The sequence below is a fragment of the Tubulanus polymorphus genome, chromosome 5, assembly GCF_964204645.1.
Source record: "Tubulanus polymorphus chromosome 5, tnTubPoly1.2, whole genome shotgun sequence".
In the NCBI taxonomy this organism is placed as follows: Eukaryota; Metazoa; Nemertea; class Palaeonemertea; order Tubulaniformes; family Tubulanidae; genus Tubulanus; species Tubulanus polymorphus.
The window spans coordinates 23,660,081-23,675,549 of NC_134029.1; the positions used below are offsets into that span (position 1 = coordinate 23,660,081).

Sequence of the window (15,469 nt, forward strand, 5' to 3'; positions counted from 1 at the left end):
AGATAAGACAAGTCGGATGTGGTTGTATCTTTTAGAATTTGGAACTTATGACATTCTAACAACTTAAGAAAAGTGGTTGGGGGCGTCACGTGTACTTTTGTTGGATCCACACCTGGTATGATAGAATTTGTGAGCAATCCTTCAAGAAGAGAGACATAGAAAACATTAAAACACATTGGTTTTCTGAAAAGTTTATATTAATGTTAAGTATAGGTATCAATAGAACAATGAATAACAACAAAATAGTTTAACAGACCGGTAGACTGATAGCGTATTTCGGAGTCAATGAGCAACTGATTTAACAATTCATTCAGACAATTATGAAGTTTTGACTAAACTTCATCAGTTTACTGTCGGAATAAATAGTCGAAGCTTAACGTACGTTATCGTCACTTTCTCGAGTCTGAACTTCAGTTTCTGCCGCCACGTTTATACTTTCGTCGTCTACAACGTTAACGATGAAAGATTTGCGAATGCGTCGCGTTTCATCAGTTATAGGAGGAAGACTTCGTAAACAATCGGTATGTTCTATTAACTGATGTAACACTAAAGCGTTATTACTCTGCGACACGTATTCACATTCGTTACACTGAACGCTCAATACGTCTTTATCCTCTATTTTCTGCATGTTACTAACGTAAACTTCGATTTTCCCGTCCGTTAAAAATCTCATCGCGTAATTCACTCGTAAAACCTCACTACTCGAACCGCTGTCTTTACGCGTGATTTCGATCGTCTCGTGCGCGTTGGTCTTGACGACCGTACCGACGCCGCGATGCTTCACGCGGATATGACGATCGGTGCTCTCGCGCTCGGAGAACTGACTACCGCATTCTCCACACGCGTACGGTTTTAACCCTCGATGCGACATCACGTGTCGTTTCATATCGTAGGCCGTCGATTTCACGGTGCCGCAAAATTCGCAAACGTATTCGGGCGTTTTGGTATGTTTAACCATGTGACCTCGCACGGAATGCTGTTCGTACGCCATGTAATCACAATACGGACATTTAAACTCTTTCATACCGAGGTGAAGTTTCACGTGTCGTCGAAATTCCGTTTGTCGTTTCGCGACGTATCCGCACGACAGACATAAATTCGAGCGATCAATATCGTGAAGTCCTACGTGCCGCGTTAGACTCGCTTTGTAAATGGTCGAAAAATCGCATCCTTCAAACGTACAGCGTAGCAGCTCCATTCCTTCTACAAAATGAATCGAAAAATATACGATAACAAGTATGAGTTCTATTGAATTTCATACAGTCGAGCTTTGAAGTCGTCATCCGCCTAATTCGGGTCACATGAAATGTTCGATTTCTTACAACGATCAAATCCTATTTTATCCGATCTGAGTGCACATAGGACAGTGATCAGCATTCCGTTCAAAATGATCTTTAATTCTTAAGACCGAATCGCAGATGATCACATCGGATCTTAGCACGACCCGGCATAGGCATTAGTTGTCATTTGGATAAGTCATCATACTACGCATACTTTTATATCTTCAATATTTTTGAGTTCCATATTTCACATTCTTATATTTGCTTCTGTGTTACACGTACCTTCTTTGTGTTTAGAAGCCATGTGGCAAGCTAACAACTTTTCACTCGTAGTTCGGTGGTCACATTTAGAGCATGAAAACGGACGATCATCTGAAAACAACAAGAGCCGACAGATAACAAAGAGAATCAAAGTAAGGAGAATGTGGTGAAGGCTGAGCTCAGTTGTATAGTCAATCTAAGACCATCTTAGTTCTTAAGACTATAATACATAGTTTTCTTTTTCCGGTTTGGGATTTTTATATTATCGTTACGACAAGGACTCAGAGTTTCATCAATGATTATTCTGAAAGACCATTCCAAGCTGTGAATGTGCAACTGGGCCCTCAAGAATGATGGATTGAAGCACAAACTTCAACTATATTTAGATTAAAGTAGCAAAACCGGGCCCCAATACTATGAATGATGGATCAAATGCCATGACAGTCTACAGTAGAACTCACTTAATTCGGATTTTTCAATCCGGATTTTTGCTTAATTCGGATGAAATATTCAGTCCATTTAACCTGGAACAATGTCAATTATCAATTATTGTATGAAATTTGAATTTTACTTTATTCGAAGAAATCTGAGCATTCCCCAGTCATCTGAATTGAGTGAGTTCTACACTGTATGAATGAGAGATAGAATGCTCTACACTGTATGAATGATAGATAGAATGCTCTACACTGTATGAATGATAGATAGAATGCTCTACACTGTATGAATGTTGACTCTACACTGTATGAATGATAGATAGAATGCTCTACACTGTATGAATGAGAGATAGAATGCTCTACACTGTATGAATGTTGACTCTACACTGTATGAATGATGACTCTACACTGTATGAATGATGACTCTACACTGTATGAATGATAGATAGAATGCTCTACACTGTATGAATGATGACTCTACACTGTATGAATGAGAGATAGAATGCTCTACACTGTATGAATGATGACTCTACACTGTATGAATGATATATAGAATGCTCTACACTGTATGAATGATAGATAGAATGCTCTACACTGTATGAATGATAGATAGAATGCTCTACACTGTATGAATGATAGATAGAATGCTCTACACTGTATGAATGATAGATAGAATGCTCTACACTGTATGAATGATATATAGAATGCTATACCTGTGTGACGAATCATATGTCGTTTTAGTACAAATTTACTCCTCGCAATATATCCACAAATTTCACAAATAAGTCTACCAGCATTTTCTAATCGTTTCTGATCATTGTTTTTACTCCTGTAAACGACTTTATTCGACGCCGCGTGATGTTTACAATGTTTATTATACTCGCTGTAACTGTTACACGTAAACGCACAGTTATGACACTCGTACACGTCCGAGATGCCGTGTATTGATAGCATGTGTTTCGCGAATACGGAGATCTTAGCGGTTTCGAAGTGGCATTTATCGCATCGATGAGCTTTCTTCGTTACACCTCCGGGATAATGATACAGATAGATGTATCGGGCGTTTTCACAACGTTCTATGTTTAAGTTGATCGGTTCACTGCTTACTTCACCAGCTACAATAAACGAATTCAATGCGTCATTATAACGAACGAGAAACAGAGACAGATACAGACACATTTGAGATTTTCTGAAGCCCTTTTCGAAAAAGTATAGCCCTACAATACTCCACATGTATTTGTAATTTAACTAACCCCTAGGGGTAACTCATTTACTGCGCCCAGGTTATCCAGGAAAATATGAGAGGAGCCTTACACAAGATTCTACAGCGGAACCTCGTTACAGCAAACTTCACAGGACCAGAAAAGAAAATCTGTTCGTTATAACCGATAGTACGTTATATCCAGTATGAAATTAATCAAATTTTCTTACTTGGAACGAAAATCTATATTTGTTATTTATTGATGAATCGTTGGTATCTGAGTTTGTTATAACGAGGTTCCGCCCTCACACAATACATACCAAGTTGTTTTGTATTACTGTGGTTATTCCTGTGCGATTTCCGATGACTTGCGTAACTAGGGTAACTCGGACTGCGAAACGGACAATCGTGACATTCGAACGCGTCGTGAACGTCGTGTTCGTTCTTCATGTGACTAGCGAATAATCCGATACGTCTGTTCTCATAGCCACAGATATCACAAACATGAATCTTATTTTGAATTCCGGCAGACGTCGTCCCGATGTAGACGTATTTGGTGAATGCACATTTTCGCTGATCCGTATTTTCAACAACTGAAAAATAGATGGTCGTAATCATTACTAATGATTTTTGAAAACTTACTCAAAGACAACAGGACAGTTTTTGATTCTCAGGATATTTCCAGGAATCTACATAACCCTTTCAGTGCTGACTTATTAATATGTGACACGTATGATAACATTAAAGTGCAGGAGCCAGTTGCTCAAAAGTTGGTAAGAGTTAACCAGTGGATAGTTGATATGGTGACAATTGAAATTTCATTGTTACCATGGTATTTAACGGCCGGTTATCTTTAACCAACTTTTGAGTAACTGGCCCCTGGAGACAATTCAGAAAAATTCCACCCCAGTGTGTTGAATAACAGCCATACCGCGCGTCTACACTGCGGTGTATCGTTAGTTATTAATATCACACTATGACAGGTGCTTCCATCTTTCAATGAATTACACAATGGTCAGTGATTTGGTGTAATGGGTAAGTCCATCACCGATTTATACACCGCACTGCGGTGTAGACGCATTGAAAGGATTAAGAAATTCCAAACTCCGAGTGTTAACAATTTGCCAGATATTTGTTCAGAAGACTACTCTATATACCGGTAGTGGCGGTACAAAAAAGAGCTGGTCTCATTTTACAAATACAAACCTCGATTATTATTTTGATTGTAAGATATATCTGTGGTCTCCTCTATTAAACTTGTGTTGTTATTGTGATATGTTTTCTGTAATGAACAGATGATATCTGACAAACGATTTGATGATTTACGTTCACTCCGGCGCAGCACGGTTTCATCTTTACTCGTCGTGCTCACCACTTCTTCGATTTCGATGACAACCTCATCTACATTTACGGATGGATTTATAACAGTTAGGCCTAGTTCTGCTCGTCCATCAATTATCATATTCTGCTCCCCTTTCCATTCAGCCTGTAATTCAACAGCCATTTCTCCGTTCGGTGCCTAATCTATGAAGAGAAGAAATGAAGGAATTATTTATTGAAACAAATTCATGAAGCTCAGAGAAAAGGCATTATCATTTTAATGTTTATTCTTCATAGCTAAAACGTGTTTCAAGACTTACTTAAGTGTGCACCAAAGTTCAGATGGGATTTTAATCAATTGAAATAGATTTTGTACGATATTCCAATAAATTACGTTCAATGTGGTATTGATTTGAATTTAATGGCTCCACAGATAAACGGGTGGCTCCAACGAATGTGTTCTATGTGGCAGTCGAGTAGGGTGTGGCACTCACTCGGAACCAGTCAAAGTCCGTTGTCCGATTCCGGATTATCGCGATCAGCCGCTAGATGGCAACGTTGTAGCTATGACGCAGTTTTCACTTCCTGGTTGGAAGAAATCGGGGATTTATTTTAGAATATTTTGACAAATGAAAGTATTAGAGTAAGTGAATCGTATACAGTAACAGTTACTGAGTTGTGAAACATGATCGCGTCAGTTTAATCTCATTTCGTCTGCTCTATTTTTACACCATTTACCTTTTAGTTCGACTTCTTGAAGAAAGTTCTTCGTACACTTCGTGCTCATTCTCACACAGATTCATTCTAACTCATTTGACATTCGATTCGATTTTGACATGATATTTTATAGCATTGATTGTTGACAAATTGTGACTGACCTTACTCACCTGTGCGGTGTTCGTTTCACGTCATTGTCAATTTTTGTTTGATTTTTGACAAGCTGGTCATCTAAAATAATAATCATTCTTTTCTAGGATTTGTTGGCTGCCTATATTAAACAATGAGATTATAAATATTGGCTATATTTAGTAAGACCTACATTGAGTGGCGTACTACCTTTTAACAACAGCCAATCAAGATTACAATTTTGAAATTCAGTTTAATTGTAAATAAAAGTGCCTATAGACCTCTCTACTAAACACTGATTACCAGATATTGTTAGTTTTCTTTGACTTATATCGTTCCAGGATTTTGAAATGTAAGGAACCGATTGTATCGTTGACATGATGGCATGTGCGTGTGTATCAGGAGATAATCATTGCTTTGCTGAGTCAAAAGGTGTCAATTCTAAAGTTTCTAAAAGGTAAGATTTGTTATTTTTTATATAGGGGATGTTAATCGGGTGACTGTACGAAACTTTGCTAGGACGAGTCATATTGTCATAGATACAATGTTAATTGTCAGATCCCTGACTGATCCAGGAGTGGTTAGAACCCTTATCTTAAAGTACAACTGACAAGATATTACTTTATTCAACATTTAGGTATTGGTGAGGACAGTGAATCCAACTGTTTATCGAACATATTAAAGTGTTGAACTGTTTAATTTAGCGTTTTCTTGTATTATTGGTGATTGTAAAGCCTCTAGGACTGATTGAAATCAAAGCTCATCATCAGTTACTAAATGAAAAAAATATGAATTAGAAATACTCATGGTATAGAATGGGGTATTGGCACAACACCAGATGGCGCAATAATACGCTCAGTTGCCAATGGGATTTAAGGATTTTAAGGTTCCCTAAAGCAAATGTTTTCAAACAAATCATCAAAATAGAATATGTAGGCTTATCCAACTAATCAAAAAAGTTTGTTCCAATTGAATTATGAATCTAAATATAAATTTCTGGATCGATCAATATTATCTTAAAATCAAATAACTTCAACATTTCATAACTTTTCGATGGAGATATAAAGATTCTGTGTAGAGAATTAAAAAATTTCATTTTTAACAGCGTTTCAGCATTTGGCTTAGTTTAGATATGGGAAACATTTGAGATTTGTAAGATAGGTCAATCAAGGTTAGATGGATATGAATTTTATCATCGAGTTGAGATTGGCATATACTGACAGAGAGCATTTGTATTTATAGAATATTACTCTTTTTATGCCGCGTTGCTATTTTTGGAATAATAGTAGTTACATATCTCGTATCTGGGAAACTAATTAGGCAGAAAAACGTGATGACGAGGACACGAGGAAGAGTTGCTATTGTGTGTCAATCACGCGCGCGCGACCGTACACCACACACACACAAGCTGTTTCTCGTATTCACGCCCACCACCACACCTACTGCAGGAATTCCGTTCATGCCACCCTTCCTCATATTCTCGACCCATCCTGGTATGGTTTCCATAGTAACCAATATCAGGCTGTCAGTATTGGGATTGTTCGTCATTGTGGGAGTATTGATTGTATGTTTTAAGTATTACGTCTGTTGGAGCCACCCGTGTAGCAGCAGTATTACCCGATCCGGTGAAACTAGTCAAAGTTCACTGTTTCTTCCGGATGGTTGATCACATGATGAATCGAATTGATAATTATTTTGAATAATTGGCTGTGGCTGGTATTATAAATAATGGAATGAATTCTGGCTATATTCATATGACGAAATATGCAGATCAATTTATCATTATCAGATATCGATCACGATGTATTGTATAATATCTAGTCGATATGACCTCAGTTAGTAGTAGACCCCTGTATTAACCTATAGGTGCATGCTCGCGAAAGCTTTCACTAGAATTGTGGTTAAAAAGTTGAAGTGACAAGATGTTTGACCCGTTTTCAAAAGTCCTACTTTCTGAAAGTAGTTTAATGGCTTTCCTCTTATTTCCAGCTGACTTTGACACTCGAGTTAGAAATCGAAAAAAAAAAACAGATCAATCTTAGAACTAGACGAATATTGTAGAATATTGTAGAGGTGTTCGACTGAACGAAGTGGCTTCAATCGTCACAATCAGAAGTCGTGAACTGTTTAAGAGATTTAATTGATTTTCGTTCCAGCACTGATGACCTTATTTGTACTGCTGATAACAACACTTCCAAAACGGATGATCTACGTGTAGAGTGTATTTCTAGTCATAATAATCAGGTAGGATCATTGTATGTAAGGGTATTCTTCTCGTGGTGATCGGATTGTATTCATTATTTACCGTTTTAATGTTTGTCCTATTCATATTACCACAAATAACATATCATAGCTACATCCTGGTACTATTTACATGTTCCCCTTTAAGTCAAAACTGTTGTTATGAATTCGAAAATGTACACTTCTATAGACTAGTAATGATGGTGTATAAACGTACAGTTTTGTTTCGGGTCTGGGACAGAAACTTTGCGAAGAATACTTTTATTACACTTGATACCTGGAAACTCGGTATTTGTGTATTGTTTTGAATGGTTTCGCCGCGATATTATGAGGTTCTATTTGGTTCTAATTAATTCGATTTCGACGCAGAAAGGGCGTCGGTTTTCATTTTTACTTCCTGTTTATAATTACATTACGGTGTTGTTGGCTGTATAAGCAGAGCATATGGCGTAATTTTTCTGCACATAGACACATAAACCACACCCTAGTGTAGGGCGTGTCAGCAATTGACCCATTTGATAAAGAATTCATTTGTGCGTTAAACTGCCGTATGTACTAGTTTGCTTTGTACAATGATAAAACTTTTGACGGGACGAAACTAGTATAACTGGAATATAGATTTCACCGTTTTACGAACCGTTATATAAATTGCTGGAACTAGCGCGACGTAGAGCAGTTCGGGACGCCGCAAATTTAAATAATGATCGTCGAACGTTTAAAGAATGAAATCGGTGGTATTATGTTTCAGGAAATGGTCGAAGACGAAAACAAGAACTCGACTCAAGTTGATCTCGAGACTTGTCAACGACAAAAATTAAACGGCGATCGCGATTTCGTCGTCGCTGGTGATATAGAGACAGTCGGTGTTAGATCGAACGATGATAGCGGAACGGACGAACAATCATTAGACGACGACGATTCGTACGATCGGAAAGATGTTCGTAGTAATACGACGTCTCGTATCAAAAAAATCAAGTGCACCGCCGGCGATCGACAAACCGTGTTGAAAATACCCTGCTTCCAAGTGAAGAACAAACCCACCAAACCGAACCGCCTCATCTCAAAAATAAACGAATTGGCCGCGTTGGCGACTAAACGGTCGCAAGAGGACTCGCATTCGGATAGTGAAATTAAAAGAATGAGAACTGTTGATAACGATGAAGGCTATGATTGTAGTAGTTTGAGTAGTACGTGTAGCTCACCGTCTAATCTCGACAACGAACAAAAACAAAGTATTGGTGCTATTCGGAAGGTAATAGTTCCGATCATTTACCGCGACGTCCCTTATTTTGAATCCTTTTCTCAAACTGTTTAATAATATAATATTAGATTAAGAAGATTCTCAAATAGTCCTAGTCATGCTCGGAAGCGAATCACTATTGAAATATTTACTCGTGATCCAATATTTATTTTATCTATTTGAGTTCGAATTCTATCTATGTCTCGGCTGCATATTTCGATGAGTTGTACGCGCTTTAAAATGAAATGGATTTCGATGTACTTCCATTTCAGTGTCCGAAATGTGGCTTCTTTGAAGGAGAAATACGGACCGAGTCTTCCACATTGCCGTGCTCCGGTTGCATGGCTAAATTCTTCAAAACCGCAAATAACTCAAAAGTGGTAAGTCGCGACTATTGCAAATCAGGAACATTTTCCTGGCAGACATAAATTACTCGACTCAAATGATAATTTACATATTGGTAAAAGTCTTGGACCCAGTTCCACAGTCGTGAGTTAAGATTTGACTCTGAGTTAAAACATTGAAAATGAATTTTAGAATTTCTAATTTTAACTCAGAGTTAACTCTAATTCACAACTGTGGAACTGGGTCCTGTAGATTCCTGAATAAATGGTGTAAATTTGATGTAATTTTCAGCCGGAACAAACGGAACCAGTTGATTTATCAGTTAAACCGACCGGTTTCAATAATTCTGCTCCACCGACGATATCGTCTTCCAATCCGATCGGGTGCCTCAATTTGACGACGCGGACAGACGGAGACGGGGACCATCTTCACTCGTCACTTAGTTCGGTGAAAATCAACCAGATGGCGCTCATGTCGTTGCAACAAAAAATCAAAGAAAACGAGGCAATATTACAACAGTAAGTTTATTTTTGATCAGGATCTTTGGTAAACATTTAACCCTATAGTGCTAGAGATAATTTGAAAATTATTAAAAATTCCACCATAGTGTGTTGAATAACGGGAATACCACTATAGTGCGTCTACACCGCAGTGCGGTGTATCGTTAGTTACTAGTATTTCACTATGTTTGACAGGTGCTGCCATCTTTCAAGAGAGATGATTACTAATTGCATCAATACACCGCAGTGCGGTGTACTAACAAAATCTATCAAAGATTTATACACCGCACTGCGGTGTAGACGCACTGAAAGGGTTAAACAGTTTGCAGTCATGTAATTCCTGGTCGCTTTGGAAGTGACTGTTTGATTTTTCAGCTTAAAAATCGTTTTTAATGCTTGGTCTACTTGAAATGACTAGAAACTATAACTAATATGTCAAGCACTTCGTGGTTCAAACAGAAAAGAGAGTTTAGGTCAAACCGGTTAAGGGTTAAGAGATTAAAAATGTTTTTGACGTTTTTCTTTGAGATGAGATGTTGTAGAAAGAATCACTTGATACTGATCAAATGTTTTTAGTGCTCAATTGAATCAGTTGTTGATGTAATATCAGTGAGTTATTCGATTAAAAACCACTTTAGTCAGAAACTGGATGCGCAATAATCATCCACAGCTGGACATCGTATTACTCATAATATTTGGATGCGAATTCAAACTGACATGACTCACTGTTTGAAAGGCGTGGCACTTTTATTGTGACACCTAGATTCATTTGTAATTCATTTGAATTATTAGTAGTTGTATAGAGATATTTACATCAAACATTGATGAATACTAACTAGCCATCATGAATGAACGAGGTGCTTGTCTTCTATCGCGATATAATCAATCAGATAATGTGTGAGTTCTAGAAGACTGTCGCCTGTGATAGGATACAATCATTACTGAAGAGATAATTATCCAGAACCGACTACAGTAAAACTTGCTTGAATCTAATTCTTCGATCCAGATTTTTCACTTAATTCGCATGAAATCTTTGGTCCATTTGACCTGGAACCGTTTTAAATGATATTCACAATTCGGATTTTACTTAAATTAGAGAATTCTGGGCGCAGTCCCTTGTCGTCCGATTGAAAGTGAGTTTTACTGTAGACTACTATTTGAGATTCGTTTCTACTCTTTTTAAGAACTCAGCTACTCCAGAAAATATCAAAATTCTCTCAAAATCGGAATAATTTCTACTTCATTTTCAATTGAACTACAACTATATTTCTAGTGTCAAAATATTCACTAGAAATAATTACAATTAGCGCCACCTGTTCTGATTCTGATTCTCGGTTATTTCTTACAGACGAGAATCGAGCTCAAAGTTGAATCCGGATGACGACGATTGGCGGCGAAAACGACGAATTCACAGATGTGATTATAACGGTTGTAATAAAGTTTATACGAAAAGTTCCCACCTGAAAGCTCACAGACGAACCCATACAGGTACAAAAAAACTGGGTTTTAAACAATGATTTTAGATTATTTATTTACTGGCTGCGGTTGCTTAGAACTTTAGGCTTAATCTATCATCATCGGCAAATCCGTCTAAAGAACCAAAAGGGAAATAATTGAGACTAAAGAAATCGCAGTCAGAATGCAGTGTACATTTATGTAAAATACCACTGATATTCAACACAAATTTGGTTCACTGAAGTTTTCCACCAAACTTCAGTTATACCTGAAAAAAGTAGAAGAATTTTTCACGAAACGTCGGTGTCCAAAATTTTAATGGATGAATCTTACTCTTTGGAGCGTTATATTATGTAATGGAATACAATTTCTTATTGATTTGCCCCAAATGTTTGTTAAGACACTCACATCTTGGATCCACCCCTGATTGGTGATGAAGATAACTAAACAAAGTTTCTCTGCGGTTTCTCTCGATCTCAAAGATCTGATTTTTATTTTTTAAAGACGCGTTGGATGAAGTAATCTTGTAAATTTAGCTGCAAGGATTGTTTAATTAATAATGGGTATGTGGGATGAGTTGAGAACCACTCCCTCCACTCCCCCACCCCTCAGCACCAATTTAATGGTTGAATAGTTTATTTGCTGTCTGTTCCATTTCATTATTGATTGGTAATCATAAAGTGACGATAACATGATATTCATGTACGAGTCAATGTATGCTGTATGTCGCAACATATTTCAGTCACATCATCAATTCAAAGATTTAAAGTTTCTTGATCGGGCAATGCCGGGTCATAGGTTCCTCTACATTACTGTACTGTGTCCTAGGGCAAGACACTAATCCTCTCCGCCCAGGAGCTATTGCGAACTCAATCCATTGAAGTATAGCTAGGATGTTAATTTTCCCCAGGGAGAGATGACTGATACACAGTCACAGATATGGACTAGGGGCATTCCAAGCATAAGTGTCGCTGATCTGTAGAATACGTTTAGAATTATTGAATCTGAAATATTATTATATGATAAATTTGTAGGTGAAAAGCCGTATATTTGTACGTGGGAAGGTTGTAGTTGGAGATTTGCTCGTTCCGATGAATTAACTCGTCATTTCCGTAAACACACCGGCGACAAACCGTTCAAATGTCATCTTTGCGAAAGAGCGTTTTCGCGTTCAGATCATTTAGCTCTTCATATGAAACGTCACTAGCAGGTACGTTTACTCGCTAACTCCACATTTTGTCCGATTTTCCGCGGAATTTTGCCTTGATTTTCTCCAAATATCTTCTATCACGATCCGTTTGTTTTTGCATTTCAGATATTTTCGTGATTGCGGTCTGCTTCATTTACATTTCCAGTTGTAGTTGACGGGTTGATAGCGTTTGATTGGTGTTCGCACAATGCTGCAGATCTTTGCACTGGCTTTTTGTACCATAGTACATTGTACTAGATAGTACGACAACAGCAACATCTACACAAATCATTGTACATTTTCTCTACTATTCTCAACTCAAATAGCAGCTGAGTTTCACATTTTCAATTAACTCATATAAAATGGAATTATATTTGAAGATCGAACTTATTTAGTTGCTGTTTGGGTTCTCTATTTAGATCACGCATGTAGAACTCAAAGTTACAGAAGTAATGCACTTTACTTTTCTCGAGCAATAAGTAGATTTTAAGATAAAAACCCACTATCTACAGATTAAAAGAATTTTAAAACCAAGAATTTATTTATTCGAACAATCTAAAATATATGAAATACACAACGTTTAGATCTCACCCTAGAGATCATTGTTAGATGTGAACACCTACACACCTGATCTCTAGAGTGAGATCGAAACGTCGTGTATTCTATATATTTTAGATTGTTCGAATAAATTCTTGCTTTTAAAATTCTATAATCTGTAGATAGTGGGTTTTTATCTTATTATCCGTTCACCACTTTTGAGTGTGGTTATCGTTCTAATAAGTAGATTTCTTTTCTTATTTAGCAATCTTATGTGCTTTTAATTTATATGCATATATATATATATACATATACATGTACCGGTATATGTATGTTATCATATGATTCATTATTATAATAATAATAATTATTATTATTATTATTATTAACAGATTTTACTTTGTTTATACCAATATAGCTGCTTTTCTGTACTTTTGATGATTTGTTAAAGATGAGTTTTTAGTTGTTTATATATAAATGTATATGATTACCGGTATGAGTACAGCCTGGGTGTGGTTGATTTAATCTGATTTTTATGCAATCGGGTTTTTATTATTGTATATTGTCAGACATGCCAGATCATTGATAAATAGGTTGATAAGTAGGTGTGTAGACATGAAAAAAGAAGGGGTTGGGTTGACGATACTTGCCACGTGTGCTGGAAACGATATTGAAAATACAAGATAATATATGACAATTATCTGACCTCCTTCATGCTTGAATAGTCGCTTAGATAAAATCTTACATAATCAAGATTGAATATTTTAAAGAGGTTAAATCGATATTTGTGTCCCTGTCTATATACATGAGCGGTGTTGTTGAAAGTTTTACCCACAGCGAACAATGCCAGATGGGTTTAAAACTGATCGCTGATTCATTCAATTAAATTTGTCTTCCTTTTGTTTAATATGTACAGACATACTCGCCACGCAACTGCTGCCGACAAACAGTTATGATTAAAGCGACTTCCTTTAAAATTTATGTGCTGCTGATATCCTAAACTAGTAATAAAAGTATATTCTCTCGTGCTCATTTTAATATCATTCAATGCCGAGCTGTGATTTTCAAATAATATTCGTACATGTCAATTCAGATCATGGATAATAATGAGCTGCATCGAAGAGTGAACATTTTGAACATACACATGTTACCTGCTAAAATCTTTCTGTTATACTTATACTTAAACCGTTTTTTTTTTTAAAGAAATTTTTCTTGTTTTGGTTCATTATGATTTGCTGTTATTTGTGAATAATGACATTATTAATGTTAGATTCACTCGTATGTTTGTATGTTTATGTTTAATGATAAGAAAGTGCATTATTTCTGTAATGGCAACGTTGAACTCTTCATTAAAACCGAGCTTAGTTTAAATACTGATCGGATCGATCAAATCTCTGTCAATTCCTGTTTAGGTCGTACGTAAATTCTTCAGAATTAACCGATAACTAAATTCAATCAAATGAAAATTCTCAGGAAAATCAATTATTTATTTCATGAGGAAATCGTATGTTGTACGTGCTGGTCAAGTAGGTCGAAAATGCTGGTATTCTCTGAAGTAGCGGATTGTAATTTTAGTTTCCTCCTTTTTGATACCGATATAGATGATAATAAGAATTGGTTGATGACAGATAGCTGTGATCACAATGGCAGGTACTCTCTGAAACGAGTGTAAATATATTCATTCTGTCCTTACGGTTTTATCTATGGTCTCTCTTCTGACCGTAAGGTTAATAATCTTTTAAATAAATGGAATGCAGTTCTGCTGTAACTGTGGGTAGTACTGCGGTCCGTGAATACATCATAAGTCACTGATGTATTCCTATGACTGTTCTGAATATAATGATTTGTTGTTCCACTCCATAAAAATTTTTACAGTTTGTCCAACGATATAACAGTATAGTGATTCTTAATGCGTAGAATAAACATATTTTCTCATCCTTAATACATTCATTTTCCATATATCTCGCATTCATTAAGGAATGGGTTAGTCGCACATATTGACCTCTCTTGAACCTGTCTCACCGATAGCAGGTTCAGTTTTCATTATTATAGATTGTTTCGATGGATTAATCAGAGTTAAATAATCATTATTACACGCTAGAGATATTGTACAGAGTGTTTGTAAAAATGTCTTTGTTTCAGAAAACTGTCCCCGAGTGCGTGTTGCGTTTCTAAATGCGTTCAGTTGATTTGCTCATGCATGTCTCGAAGAATCAATAAGCCAATTTATATGGCTAAGGACAGGGATCGGGGCAGGTTTTTCCTATCGAGAAGATTTTGATTAATGTAAATACTTAACTGTAAATGTTTATAGTATAATAATAATTTGATTATAACTGATTATAATGATAATTATTATAGACAAACAAATGGGATGAAAGATGACTTTTTGTCATTGATACATCACCAGTGCATATTTTACTTAATTCTTCATATACATGATTCTAATGTAAGGGGTAGACCAATTGGTTTTGTTTTTATCGTTTGAAATAAACTGTGCTATTAACATGAGTGTCTTCAGTGAATTTGCAATAGATTGTAGCATACATAAAACGACTTAAAAATGACCATTCGGAACAAAGTTCAACAGTTGTTTATTGTCCTCAGTCGACTCTAGCGG

The 15,469-nt window shown here is 36.5% G+C and overlaps 2 protein-coding genes across 5 annotated transcripts; one reads left to right on the forward strand and one right to left on the reverse strand.

The window, feature by feature from the left end:
* Nucleotides 1–207: 207 nt before the first annotated feature.
* LOC141905768 (uncharacterized) lies at nucleotides 208–4,918 on the reverse strand. 2 transcript variants are annotated; one of them, XM_074794784.1, is made up of 6 exons: nucleotides 4,817–4,918; nucleotides 4,383–4,700; nucleotides 3,497–3,769; nucleotides 2,689–3,090; nucleotides 1,563–1,652; nucleotides 208–1,200 (listed from the first exon to the last, which is right to left on the reverse strand). In XM_074794784.1, the coding sequence occupies exons 2-6, from the start codon at nucleotides 4,678–4,680 to the stop codon at nucleotides 374–376; spliced, it is 1,890 nt and encodes a 629-aa protein (XP_074650885.1). In that variant the 5' UTR covers nucleotides 4,681–4,700; nucleotides 4,817–4,918; the 3' UTR covers nucleotides 208–373. The 2 variants fall into 2 exon arrangements, with proteins under 2 accessions (XP_074650885.1, XP_074650884.1); XM_074794783.1 differs by having other exon boundaries at nucleotides 208–1,203.
* A 130-nt stretch (nucleotides 4,919–5,048) lies between these two features.
* LOC141905659 (uncharacterized) lies at nucleotides 5,049–12,858 on the forward strand. Of its 3 annotated transcripts, none has more exons than XM_074794625.1 (9): nucleotides 5,049–5,139; nucleotides 5,684–5,799; nucleotides 7,499–7,586; nucleotides 8,332–8,835; nucleotides 9,096–9,203; nucleotides 9,460–9,686; nucleotides 11,017–11,156; nucleotides 12,158–12,333; nucleotides 12,439–12,858. In XM_074794625.1, the coding sequence occupies exons 2-8, from the start codon at nucleotides 5,720–5,722 to the stop codon at nucleotides 12,328–12,330; spliced, it is 1,320 nt and encodes a 439-aa protein (XP_074650726.1). In that variant the 5' UTR covers nucleotides 5,049–5,139; nucleotides 5,684–5,719; the 3' UTR covers nucleotides 12,331–12,333; nucleotides 12,439–12,858. The 3 variants fall into 3 exon arrangements, with proteins under 3 accessions (XP_074650726.1, XP_074650728.1, XP_074650727.1); XM_074794626.1 differs by lacking the exon at nucleotides 5,049–5,139 and adding an exon at nucleotides 5,151–5,189; XM_074794627.1 differs by lacking the exon at nucleotides 9,096–9,203.
* The last annotated feature ends 2,611 nt before the right edge of the window (nucleotides 12,859–15,469 follow it).